We start from the raw sequence: 13486 nt of genomic DNA on the forward strand, positions 1-13486 counted from the left end.
TCTGATGCCTGGATTCTTGACCCACGAAACCGTGAGATAATCAATGTCTAGTGTGTGAAGCCGTTAACTTGGTGGCAATATTTTATGCAGCAATGGATCACCAATTAAAAAAAAAAATCCCCACTTAAAAGAAAATAGAGAATATTTCTAGTGTCAAGACCTTGGGAAAAATTCTTTAATAAGATGCATTTTTAAGAAAAGTATAAATAATGAAGGAAAACACTGACATACTGCTTCCTTTCATATTAGGAACACCTGTGTCTCAAAATCACAAGAGTCACAGTATAAAGACCGTGAAAATATAAGCCAAGCTATTCACAGCACATCCAACCACAAAAGGATTAGTATTCTTAATATATGAAAAACTTCAATGTATCAGAAAGAAAAGCCCAAAAGAAACAATGGATTAAAGACTGAATATGGGTTTCATTTCACAAAAGAGGTAAGAAACTAGGAAAAGTTAAGACTATTATATATATGTGTGTGTACGTGCACACACAGGTGAGTATATAGTCTATGCCGTTAATAATCAGATAAATGCAAATAAAAACAAAATTGTGACAGTTTCACCCTATCACACAGGGAGATATCCCAAGTCTGAAAACATCAAGTACAGGAGAAAATTTGGAGCAACAGAAACTTTCTCTAATGCTTCTAGTATCAATTTGTATAGGCAATTTGGAAAATAAGAATTTGCATCATCTGGAAGAGTTGAGGATGTAAATATTCCATTAACCCAGCACTTTCAAACCTACATAGATATGCAGGAAGGAGAGTGGGGTGAGGGTGAATGAGAATATTCTGGGCACAAAGAAAGTGCAATAAAATGCTTATAAAACTGCATCCTCAAACACAAATAAGAATTTTTATGAAAGCAATGCTTGAATTTGTAAAAATTAGAAATATTCCCTAAATACATCAACAAAATAGATGAAGTATGGTATGATCAGATAATGACATATTCATTCATGTAGATGTTCTCTAGATGGTCTGATGACATGTTCTATTCATATAGAACGTTGCCATGTTAAAAAGAAGTGATCTCCACCTATAAACATCAGCCTACATTAGATAAACAAAACTTTGAGCACATTAAAAGCAAGTTACACAAGAACATATGTCACATTTACATAAAGTGAAAAAAATATGATACGTTGATAAAGATAGAGACATACACGTTCCAACGTATATGTTGGAAGGAGAAAAGGAAGGAAACAACAGAGTCCAGGATAGATGTTACTCTAAGATCATTGGGAGGGGGGGGATATGATAATGGAGGATTTAACTATTGTTCATTGCACATTTCTTTTTTTTTGTTGTTTTTGTTTTTTTTTTCAGAGTTTTTCTTCTCCCTGCATTTGTTAGCAGCTTGGTGGGTCAGTCTCCCCAGCAGGGGAGGGGGTAGAATGGCTTGGCATTGCACATTTCTTATGGTGGATGATGGGTTACGCTCATGTTGATGTTATTCATGTAATTTAGACCTTATATGAATTCAGCGTATTGTAGAGTGTGTGAGGATATAACATCTGACTCAAAGTCCCATTTTCAGCCTTTGACAGTTATCAATACCATAGAGGAGGGCTTCCAACTTCCCAGCTATAGGCAGTACATTGATTCAGTCACCATATTAGTGTTGTCCTCTGTATATCCATAATTCCCAGTTTGATAAGGGGGGTGGGGCAGCAGAGCTGCATATGCAAGGATCAATACTAGTGGTTTCTAATTTGCACGCAGTGAACCACAGCAAGGGAGTAGACATCAATACCCAAGAAAAACCAAGGCCAGAAAAAGAATTCCTTTCTCTCAGGGGTATGTGCCCTGTGACCCGAGGTCTGTGGCACTGGTTTCCCATGCGCGTGTGGACTCTCTTGCACTGGAAAGTTCAGTTTCCAGCAGGAGGCTCTGGAATTTGCTCCTGAGTCCCTACCTACCGCCATGGGAGAGACGAAGTGTCCAAATTTAGAAAGCAGCAAGCAGAGGATAAAGTACTGGAGATTGTAACCCAACTCGAAGAGTATGTGTGTGTATGTGAGTTTACAGAAAAATATTCTCTGTAGATCACATTATTTTGCTATAATCCCTTGATCTGTATGATGGTAAGATGAGCAATCATTATATATGCAATTTGGATATGTACTTCTGACTGATTTCCTCTGACCCAACATAGCCGTGGAGTAAATGTAACATTCACACATAGTCTTAGGTATACCCAGCTTTTATGCATGGATTATAATAAATGAAACACATTAAAGTAGAGTAAGAACACAATGGTTATAATACAGATGACAATTACAATCTACAAATGAAGCTATGCCAATGTTATGCTCGATATTACACAAATGGCACTTTTAACAGAGACTAACATCTGGAGTAATAACACCATAGGTGGATTCAAAAAGGTCCGTATCTCAATAAAACAGAAATATGATATGCTATAGAAAAACTGAAAACATGGCTTAGAAATGAAGACATTGAAGTTGACATGAGAGTTTGAATAAATTTGTTTTTTGAATATGAACATGAGATCAAGCAGTATATCCAAACCTAAATATATAGTGATTTTACATGTTTGTACAATGCAATTAACATATTAAATACTAAAATAGATATTATTAGGCCTATATATCTTAACTATATATGTTGAAATTATCTGAAAATATTTTTAATACCTTCTCATTGGGAAAATGACCTGCCACCAAATGGGTTTGGGCACATATTCATATTCTCTCTCTCTCTCTCTCTGTGAGTGTATAAATACATATGTACATATCTACAATCAATATCACTTGAGGATTTTCAGTGATCACAAAGAGGAAATAAGTACCTTTCTATTAATTTTCACACGTGATTTTAGTTGACCCTGGCATCAACTTTGAGACAATTTTACAAATGAGGAGGAAACAGAAATCTAAAATGTAAAAGCTTACCTAAGATATCATAGCTGTATTTACTAACCTAGGAATTCAGTTTTATCTAATTTCAAATCTCATCTAATATAAAAAAGTGTCACAAATATAAAATTTTAAGAGACTGTCCCCTTCAAAGTAAAGAAGAAAATTGGGATGAATCACAAACAGGACAAGGGAAGAACCCACCGTGCGTGTTGGGAACAGAGAGAAAACACTTGCCACTAAGGAAGAGGGAAGTTTGTCTAGTTTTGATGTGTCTGCAACCACGGACCTTGCTTCCCAGGCTCAACAGCAGGGGCGTGTAGCTGTCTGATGCCTAATGCCGGGTGAAAGAGCAAGGAGTAACGATCGAGCGTGTGATGCACCTAAGCAAGCTGCTGAGCGCCGGTGAGCCCTGAATTAGCCAGGGGCCCAGGTTAGTGGTTGGATATGAAGAGCAAAATGCACCTATTTTGTTTATATGGGGCCAACTTTTATTAACTGTGCTATTTTGATGTATTCATATGGGTGTCTCATGAAGCAACTGCATCCCTTCTTGGTTCTATTATGTATTCTTGCAAACAAAGCCTCCTTTAATCATTTTATCAACGATCACATTGAAGCTCACTTTAAAATAATACCATATAATTAAAACAGCCATATTTAAAAATTCCAAGCAGCTCAGATCTACAACAAACCATCTTTCGGAGCAAGGTGAGAGGGTAAATGACTCCATAATTAAAACCAGAGAAATGCCAACGTAACTGAGGCAGTCATATTTTAACACCGTGTTCAGGGGTTGGCACATTATTTGCATGGTGCATTAAGAAGAAGTGTCTTTTGCCTTGTCAGAGAGGGGCACCCAATTTAAGGGGGGATTAGACAGGCTATATTGCCTTTATCTGTGAGGAAAGGCAGGTGCTGGGAGCGGAGCTGACTTCCAGAAGGAGTAACAGAGTGCGCCATGGACGGCTCAGGTGCGTGAGCATTTGCTGCATGAAACATGGAAACGGGCATGAAGCTCAAGTGTGGAAACAGCAGAAGACAACATGGGGGAGAACAGCACGTATCTAGGACCCGTGAAACACGGCGTGCCAGCTAACACGGCATGCTAGCTAACGTGAAAGGAACATGACATTTCATCCCAAAAGCATCAGGGCAAACCTCCTCTCTCCTTCCTCCCTCCCTCCCTCCCTCCCTCCCTCCCTCCCTCCCTCCCTCCCTCCCTCCCTCCCTCCCTCCCTCCCTCCCTCCCTCCCTCCCCTCTATGGTAAAGACAGATTGTTTCCTAAACTAAGTCCTTTTTAAATATATTTGTTCATCACTGACTTGCTGAGACTCTTCACCTGGGGCAAGCTTCTCTGTAGAAGGAGTAGAGTGAGAAGCAGAATAAGGGGGGTGTTTTGTTTTGTTTTGTTTTCTCCGTAGAACTGGGGTGTAGGCCAGATTGGGGAGGGTGTGCGGATTCACCTGTGACAGAGTGGGGAGCAGAACAGGAAGATCTACTGAAACACTGCTGAGGGGAGCAGCGGGGAGACAGGAGAGGTCCCCTAGGCCACCAGGGAGGCCCAGAATAAGCTATGAATGAGGCCGACTAGACTGGACTAGACTGTCCAAGGGGTGAGTCTCACGGATGTTTATTCTCTCCCGCCTCCCCTGTACTGACGGCCCGGCTAGCCTCAGGTGGATCAGGCAGGCACAGAAGGGAGAGTGGGGCCTGGATGAAATCATGTGCCACCTTCCTGCTCTCACCGCTGCCGCTGGTCGGGGCACACCAGCCAGGCCCCGCTCACACTGTTCTCCTCAGGGCACCCCTCGAGATTTCCTTGTTAGAAGCATGAGGGGGTGGCTGAGTGAGTGGGATGGGAGAGATCAGGGCCAGTGGATTAGTTCTGTCTGCTATTCTCCCTGCATGGATGCACTAGGGCGCCATAATCAAAGTCCAAGAACAGGTGGGAAATGTTCCTGACCTCACCAACTGTAAGTCCCTCACCTGATGAACCCCCATTCCTCATGAGCGCCCTGTGGGGGAGGAATCTCTGTCTCCTAGGGAAGAGAACACTTCGGGGTGCCTGTCCTCGTGAGTAAGCACCACCTGGCATGTCCCTGCGCTCCTCTCCTGGATGAATTTCTACTCATTTGGAAGCCTCGAGAGCCTCCATTCCTCACAAGGCGGGGTCACAGTCAGCTGCTCTCGTGCTCTTGTCTGAAGCCAGTAAGCGCCCTGACAGCAAATCCAAAAAGTCTGGCAAATAACGGGATTGATCGATGAATTATAAACCCCAATCAAAATTCCTTCATGAAATCATATTCCCTGAAGAGAAAATATGGGCTTCCAACATATCTGTAAACTAGACACATGTAGAGTTGTGAGTGTTATGTCACACATGAATACCTTCTGGGTCATTCTGTAGCACATATGAAGTAACTCATGATAGATTCCTCTCCCTCTTTCAGAAAGGTCTACATTGTGCCACACCCGGACTTTCCCCACTTAGAATGTCTCAGGTAACCTGTAAGAACCTTCTTGTTAGTGAGAACATGAGTGAAGATCTTAACGGTGCGGGGTGGGAGGTGAGGGAGAAAGTGTGCACAGGTGCTTGGTAGAGAGAGCTCTTACCATTGAATCAGTTGGGGTGATGTATGTAGAAAAGTGAAATAGAGGGAGACCCAGGTAGAGACATGGCGTTAGTGCAGGAAACAGAAGCCAGGTCTGCGTGTCACTGAGGGAGCAAGTTGAGTGGCTGCAATGGTGGGACCGGGTGTCATCTTCAACTTGTCCCAGAGTCCCCAACTTCTGCCTTCTCACTTCCAAACAAAATCCTAACAGTTACCCAGATAGCTGAGGAAGAGAGGACTATTACAAAATTACCCGAGCCATAGCCAAGTTGCTTTTAATGTATTTATTAACAGAAGAGCTTTATTATACATATAGTTCCAATAACCGAGTTGATAATCTTCAGTCAGTTTTCGTTGCTACTAACTGAGCAGGTGTGGGAAAAAGGCTTAACAAGGACAGAACCCACCACGGCTTGGAAGTGTTGGCTGAACCTATCTTCTGGAAATAGAATCAATTAAACATGTATATGTTCTTTGGACTAAATAAAACATAAGCTCATATAAAGTGTAGCTCAAGCATCTGCAAGTTAGAGGACACTAGAATCTGCTGTTTCAAGTTCTAATCATCCTTTTTGCGAAAACTCACCATTTAGTTCTTAGTTGCCTTCACAATTCATTTTAGATACATTAGTAGACATGGTTTGGTCAACAATTACATCATCAGTAAATAGCCCGCATAGTCAATTCCTTGGTATATTTTAGAATGCCAGGTGCCCTTACCTCTGGAACTGGTGTCAGAACATATTGCCTCCTCTTTGCAATTTTTTCCTTAAGTGAATCAGCAGATATTTTTTCTAATAGCGACCAGAATTAATCAAGCCAATCAATTAGAATGATTTAAAATCACCGTTAACGTTTACTCATTACAGATAATTGAATGTGCTAGAAGCTATCTATTAAGGTGGTCTAGGATCGCTGACGATGGACCAGAAAGTTCTGATAAATGATATCTATGGAAAGTAAACTGCAGCGGGGAGGGGCAGCACCCCTACACAAGGGAAAGTGTTAACACAATCAGTGTGGAGTCTTCTCTGAAGACATGCGAGGGCACGGGCAGGTGTCTGCCACGCTGGGGAGTCTTGACAGCTCATCCTTGTTGGCATGTATTAATTAATTCTCTGGAAAGAAAGCCAATCGCGTGCCCAATTTGGGGTCTAGGTCTAGTGTCTGTATCCTGTCATCTCCTTAAAACTCGTGCCCCCGTAGGTTTCTATAAATTAAAGCACGTTCAGAGATTGATCTTCCTTCTCCTGAACAGACTGTCCTGTCTTCTCTCCTCTCTGGCATTTTCATGACCATAAACTCAACTCCAGAATCATGTTTTTCCCTTTCATTCCAAGTGACATTTCAGACTTTGGAAAACTAGATTATTACCACCACAGCTACATTACTTTTGTCAGCAAAATGCAGTCATGCTGTCAAGATTTCAATTTAATAAAGACTTTAGATCTAATTAGACCCACATCTGGAGAAGTCAATGAAGATAAGAATTTATTTCAGAGAGGACATCTTGTAACTGCTGCCTTCACAAGCATCACATAATGAAAATCACTCATTTACTTTCAAGGTGATAAAAAGAAGAGCAGAGGCTACCGGGATAGTTCCAAGAGCAGCACCCTAAGACCGCAGGACCTGGACATGCCAGCGTCAGTCCCCCTCGATACCCAGGTTACACTAAGCCTGGGGGCCCGGGGGAACAGACACTTGTACACCTGAAGGCCCTGTCACCATGCAAAGCATTCTCCAGGGCATTGCAAATGGTCTCCCCACTCCAGCAAACTCCCCCGGGGTGAGTACAGAGACCGGGAAATTTACCTGCAGGGCCACTTGGGGGTGAAGCCGAGAACTCATCCCTTGCTTTGCTGCAATGACAGGGCCCTGTGCTGTTCCCATAGTCACTCCCAGAATGACTCTTTCTCCCACTCCCCCCACCCCCCCGCTGGGCCCGGCCCCTCCCCTCTCCCTCCAGGGCTGCAAGCCCTGCCTGTGAGCCTGGTTCTGCATGACGTTAAAAGCAAGGCCCGGGTGGCTCCGCTCTCCTGGCGGGACCCACACGCATTTGTAATTCTTACCTTGACTTGATCAGACTTAATACTCCTGCCAACCAGAGCCGTTTGATTTGATCTGATCGGAGACCACACATCCCAGGAGCCGAAAGCAAACACTGGCAGTCTGACCCGTAATGGAAATAGTGTTATCGTCCGTGTAGCAATTTTACATGCTGGCTGATAACCCTGAGCTAGAGAGAACAATCTTCCTCGAGAAGAAGAGTACAGATGCAGGTCTTCCGTCTTCCTACCCACCTGTACGAATACAAGAATGATTTTCCTTCATTTCCACAGTGTAGAGAAAGCAGTGACAGCTGTGGAAGGCAGGAAGGGGGGTTTCTGTTTGGGGGGGTGGTGTCAGTGGGCTACACTCACTCTAATGGAAGAGAAAGCATGACAGGCAAGTTGGGGTAGCGGGAATGTAACGCATCCAGGGCTTTATCACTCTGGAGGCACATTTTGACATAATAACAAACTACTGAGAAAGAACCACTTTTATCTAGGTCAGAGTGACAGACTCCCGGGTGCTAGAGAGCTGGGCGGACGCGTGGTTTGAACCATCAGGGAAGACAGCAGCCCCGATTCTCAAGTCCACGCTGCCTCCCAGCCTTTGATCATCCACTATTTTGCAATTGCTCCACTGGCTGATCACGGCCTAGCGTTTTGATTTCAGAGATGACCAAGATAAAACACACCCCATTTTATGACGGCTACACTTCTAATAAGATGCAGATGGTAAAGGAAACAGATGCCTCTGACATCATCTCCCGTTTGCCTTCAACTTCTGCAGACACTGGCAGTCTGTGCACTCTTTCAAAGGGACGCAAGAGAAGTCAGGCAATTTTCCAATTCTGTTTCCAGTCCAAAAAAAAAAAAAAAAAAAAAAAAAACCCTCGCAGCAGCGGCCCAGCTTGCTTTAGTCATCCAGTGATAATTCCACAAAAAGAAATTTGATTCTAAGTCTGTGTCAAGCTTTGGTGCAAAATTAATCACCATGGGGAAAAAAAAAAATCCCCACAAATATCAAGAGTTTAGCAATTAGTAAGTGCTGACTGTTTTTGCAAGACAGTGACAGAAACGACAGGATAGGAGGAGCGTGACAGGGAGCAGCTGTGGCTTCAAGGAGGACAAGAGTTTTAACAGGGAAGCAGCAAAAATGCTCCATGTGCCCCTGGCTCCCAGATTCTTCAGAGACTACGGCCTTCTCAGTAAAAAAACTTGCAGGAGAGCTTTTTCGGGGCACTGATTCTGACCTCAAAAAAAGAAAAAAAAAAATCATTCTGTATTCCCATTTCTATTTCCCAGACGAAATCCTGGTGTTCTGATAGGCGCTTGCACCATTTCCCCAGAGACGGCACTGGGCATTGCACACACTAGTGTTTATAATATGGGCGTGTAAGGTGAGTGTGTCAGACGTCCTTGTCAAACAGATAAGGGACTTTAGCAGTCAATCCTAAAAACAAGAGTTGCGTGAGGGAAGCCGCAACCAAGGCCTACAGCAGTGTTTGAGGTTGAGACAGAAGAGCAGGTGACAGATAAAGGCAGGTTAAGAGGAGAACCTTCCCGAATGTCCCTTCTCCCCAGACCCCCCGTGATAGAACTTCACCAACGCTCTGGAGCAGAAATATTTTTGCAGAAAAAATTTCAGAAGCAAAAGCGAGGAACATGGTAACATAAAAATAAATCCTGCTAGCCCAAACATGGTACCTATTTTTAAAATAATCTCTGTGCAAGTAACACGCTGCGCACACACATACACACACACAATCACACACGCCGTACAAGAATAAACAAACACTTCTAATCCATAGCCACAAATTGGGTGGGAACGCGTTAGTGCAAATTTCTGCCGACCTGCAGCATTTAGCCCCTAAACTTTGGATACCCCAGACGATCCATGAGCGTCCAGCAAATGTTTTCGATCAGTTTAATTTCCTCTCGAGGCAAGTTCTGTCTCCAAACATTAGCGCTCGTTGGTGATATTTCCCCTTCGTAGGGAAGATAGAAAAGGTTCGTGGAGGTGGCAAACAATATTTGGTTTAAACTAGCAGGAGATAAAGGAATTCCAAGAAAGGCAAAAATCCTTTCAGTGGTTTTCTGAGGAAAATGCACAATATCTTCAAACTTGATCAGCTGGTAGCTGGTGGGCCTTAAGTCTGCGTTTATTCTCAGGGCGGCTGCTGTGTTTGCCAGCCACAAATGCGCCAGCAGGGAGACTGCGCTGGACCTGGAGTTGGACAGTTCTTTCCTCAACGACTCGTACTCAACAGCGTAGCCGGAGTGGATGCTGCATCTGCCTTTACCTCCCTCTATTTTAAACAATTTACCTAAGTGCTCCGGTACATTCTTCAAAGAGTAAAGACTCGGCTTACTACCGTACAGCATTGAATAAACCCACGCCCGAGGGTCCCTCACTATGTATAACGCCCTCGTGGAGGCTCCTAAAACTTCTTGGAAAAAATGAAGCTTTAAAGTCCAGCTCCCACTGCTTAGGCTGAGCACAGGCCGGGCGCTGGGGTAGAAGACCAGGTGCCTCCTCAAAGCCCTAATATATTCAGCATCTCTGTCAAAGGCGCCTTTCATCCGACTTCTTTGTTCGGGCAAAGACTCTCTCCTTTTCAATTTTCTTTTCTTGTCCTTATTCGCTGCAAAATACTGCGCCAGCTTTCCCCTGCTGGGTTCGTGCAGGTGGATGTTCTGCAAGTGCAGCTTCGTGTCCTGGACCAGAGACTGCAGCCAGCCCCGGAGCAGGCGGAACCGCGCGCCGTGGACATCCGAGGCTCGCCACTCGCAGGCGTCCACAAACGAGCCCAACTCCAGGTCCGTCTCCGGGATATCGATGTAGGCCGTGGGCACCCTGATGTACAGAAAGTCGCTGCTGTTGAAGAAAAGCTGTTTGAGAATTTCAGCTCCCGACCCCGGAAGGGAGGCGATGACAACATCAGGAAGGTCAAGGCGGCGGCCCTCGGGGGACGGAGCCTGGGCGCCGGCCCCGGCCTCTGCCCTCGTCCACTGGGCACAGATGGGCTGGGTGCACGTGGTCCACACGTCCAGCAGCTCGATGAACCACAGGGCGATCACGAGGATCAGTATCCAGCGCATCATCTTCTTAAAAGAAAGGTAAAAGCGCCACTGACAGGTCAAAATCACCAAGCTGATGCACAGAATCAACCCCACCGCTATATTAAATTTAAATCCGAAGGGGAAGATAACGCTGTCGCGCCTCACGGGCTTCACGACGGCTTGAGTGCCCACCCCGAACCGGGTTATTTGGCCCTGATCGGCCACACTGGCAAAGCCACCGAATCCCAGGTAATCGAATCTCGCCTTGAGGCTGGGGTAGTCTGTTACCATGGAAACGATGTGCTCAGTGTTATTGACATGAAGAGAAATCTGGAGGCCGGCGTGGGAGTTATCAATGAATCTGCAGCCGGAAACATTGACATAGGGCCCGTAGAAGACATACGCGATCCTCGTGACGGTGGCTTCCATCTGGAAGGTGACGTTCACAAACTGAGTCCACCGTTTCTTAAACTCCGCAGCCTGCTCTGCCTCCTGGATGCTGGCCACGGGGCTGCTGCCGTGCTGATCGAACCAGAACATCTTGTAGTGCGCGTCCCACACGTCCATCATGGCCCCGTTGTACCGGCCCATGAACTTGTACGGGATGTACTTAAAGTCAATGTCCAGATTATGAAAGAAGGCACTGACAGACTTGATCGGGGAATCCTCTTGCCGCTCCACGTGATCAACCACCAGCAGCGTCTGGGAATTCAGGAGAAGCAACGCACGATACACACTCTTCAGTTTCATGGCCGAGGAGTAGGCAGACACGGCTTCCCCACTCACGAACAGCATGTCCCCGTGCTGCGAGGCGGCCATGATCTCCCCCGCGGCATCACCCACCTCCTCCCCGGTCCACTTGAGCCACTGTGCACACTCTCCCAGCTGGCCCTCCCAGGGCCGGTTGCACTGGCTCGTGGGTGACGGCGCGAAGACCAGCACGTTGTTCAGGTGGCTCAGCTTAGGTCCGTACAGAGCTTCGGACACAAACACTTGCCCGTTGGGGGCAAACGTGAATGAGTTCTGATCTGGGTGTTCGTGGCCTGGGTTAAAGCTCCGCCACCCGTCCACCCAGGAGTAGGGCTGGAAGTGAACTATGTCATACACAGCGCGCCCCCCCAGCTTCCCAGATTTAAAAGACACAAAGGTATTGGTCTGCGTATTCGGCAGCCCTGCCCCGTAAGTGACCACACCCCAGTTCGGGAACACGTGCATTTTGGCAGTACCGTGGTCGGGAGGCGGTTGCGGGGTGAGCTGGGGGTCGTACCAGATGTACTCGGTGTGCAGGGTGCTCCACCGCTGCGCCGTGGAGGGGACCATGGGTCCGTCCTTGGGCCGATGTTTCCTGATTTGCTGAGCCAGCCAGTTCCCGGCGCCGCTCTTCAAGACGAACTTGTCCAGAAAGACTAACTGGCTCTCCGGGCCGTAGAACCAGTTGTAATTGGAATCTGCGATCCCCACGGTTCTCTGGAAGCCCGGGAGGAGGGTGGCATAATAGAACCAAAAGTGCATTTTTAGCCAGTTGTTATCCAAGTTGTTGATGTTAAAATGGCGCTGGGCCAGAAAAACATACTGTGTGACCGACTTGGCCGTGTAGCTCCCGTAGGCCACGCCTTCATCCAGAGAGCCATCCACCACGTGGTTCAGCAGAAACATGGTCTTCTCCATCACGTCCACCACGGCCTGCTTCCACGCGTTCACCTGCGAGCCTTTGCCGGCCCCGGCCACCAGGGCCCCCGTGAGCAAGGCCAGCATGTTCGTCGCTTGGTGATTATGAAGCAGCTGCTTGCCCCACGAGCGGACTTTGGAATACTCGTACATTTCCTCCGTGACGAGCCATATTTTTTCCAGGTATCTCTGTCTGCGGGGATTATCTAACAAGTTATATAAAAAGTCAAAGGCAGTGGCAAAACCCGTTAAGGAATGGCCGACGGGCACCTCGTCCCCCGGCGCGTTCTCCACCAGCCAGTCTTTGTAGCCGGCCATCCTGTCCATATACTCCAAGGCAAATTCGAAGGCCACTCTGTCTTCTGGGCATAACAGACAGTACAGCGCTAACGGAGGCAGATTGTTGCCATAGATTTCATTCCACTTGGCAGCAAAGTCAGCATGCCTGGGTGGAGGTAGGTAGTACGTGGGGTTGGACAGCATGACTGTCACTGCACTTCTGATCGCTCGGAAAAGTTGCAAATGGCTCGTGCGAGCCTTGTGTCTCATTGCTTGGATCTCTCCGGCGTCAAAATATAAACTTGGATGAAGCGTACTTTTCGGAAGCTTGTGATGGGGCCTGAAATCTTGCACTTGCTGTGTCTTAAACGGATCCATATCATCTGTGAAAACCGCCCAGTCAGAGTAATTGCTCACAGATTCCTCAAAAGTCGAGAAAGCAAACACCGTTAATGTTAAAAATAAGGAATGTCCTGTGAACATCAGCGCCATGGCCCATGGGAGCGCCCGTCCTTAGGCAGACATGTCAAACACAGTGCTCAGCGAGGGTTCCATCTAGTTGGTAGAAAACATGCAGTTAAGGCCTTGATGAAACAAAGACAATAAATCGTACATGTGCTGCCGCGTAGCTGACATCCGGCTCCTGCCAAGCAGGCCCAGTGGCCGAGAGCGAGAACGCACGCGGCCCTGTGTGTCCCTGACACGGTTGCTCGCAATGAAACTTCAAGGAGTGTTAAAACCTGCAAAGGGCCGAAGTCACAGTAAACAGGGATCTAGACAAGCAGGCTGCATCTGGCATGGACTTCCTTTACATACATTTATCTAAGAGGATGAGTCAAAGTAAAAAAGAAAAAGATAAAAGATAAAGCACTCCAGGATGCAAATCAACAATCATTCCTAGAACAGGAAACCGGGGTGGGT

At 46.3% G+C, this 13486-nt stretch overlaps 1 protein-coding gene across 1 annotated transcript; it reads right to left on the reverse strand.

Annotated features, from left to right (window-relative positions):
• Positions 1–9418: 9418 nt before the first annotated feature.
• Positions 9419–13275, reverse strand: DSEL (dermatan sulfate epimerase like; the record flags this gene model as incomplete). Its single annotated transcript, XM_084252716.1, has 1 exon — positions 9419–13275. Exon 1 carries the CDS (start codon positions 13055–13057, stop codon positions 9419–9421), a length of 3639 nt encoding a protein of 1212 aa, XP_084108842.1. The 5' UTR covers positions 13058–13275.
• Positions 13276–13486: the final 211 nt, after the last annotated feature.

This window comes from Talpa europaea (assembly GCF_964194135.1).
Source record: "Talpa europaea genome assembly, chromosome: 13".
Classification (NCBI taxonomy): domain Eukaryota; kingdom Metazoa; phylum Chordata; class Mammalia; order Eulipotyphla; family Talpidae; genus Talpa; species Talpa europaea.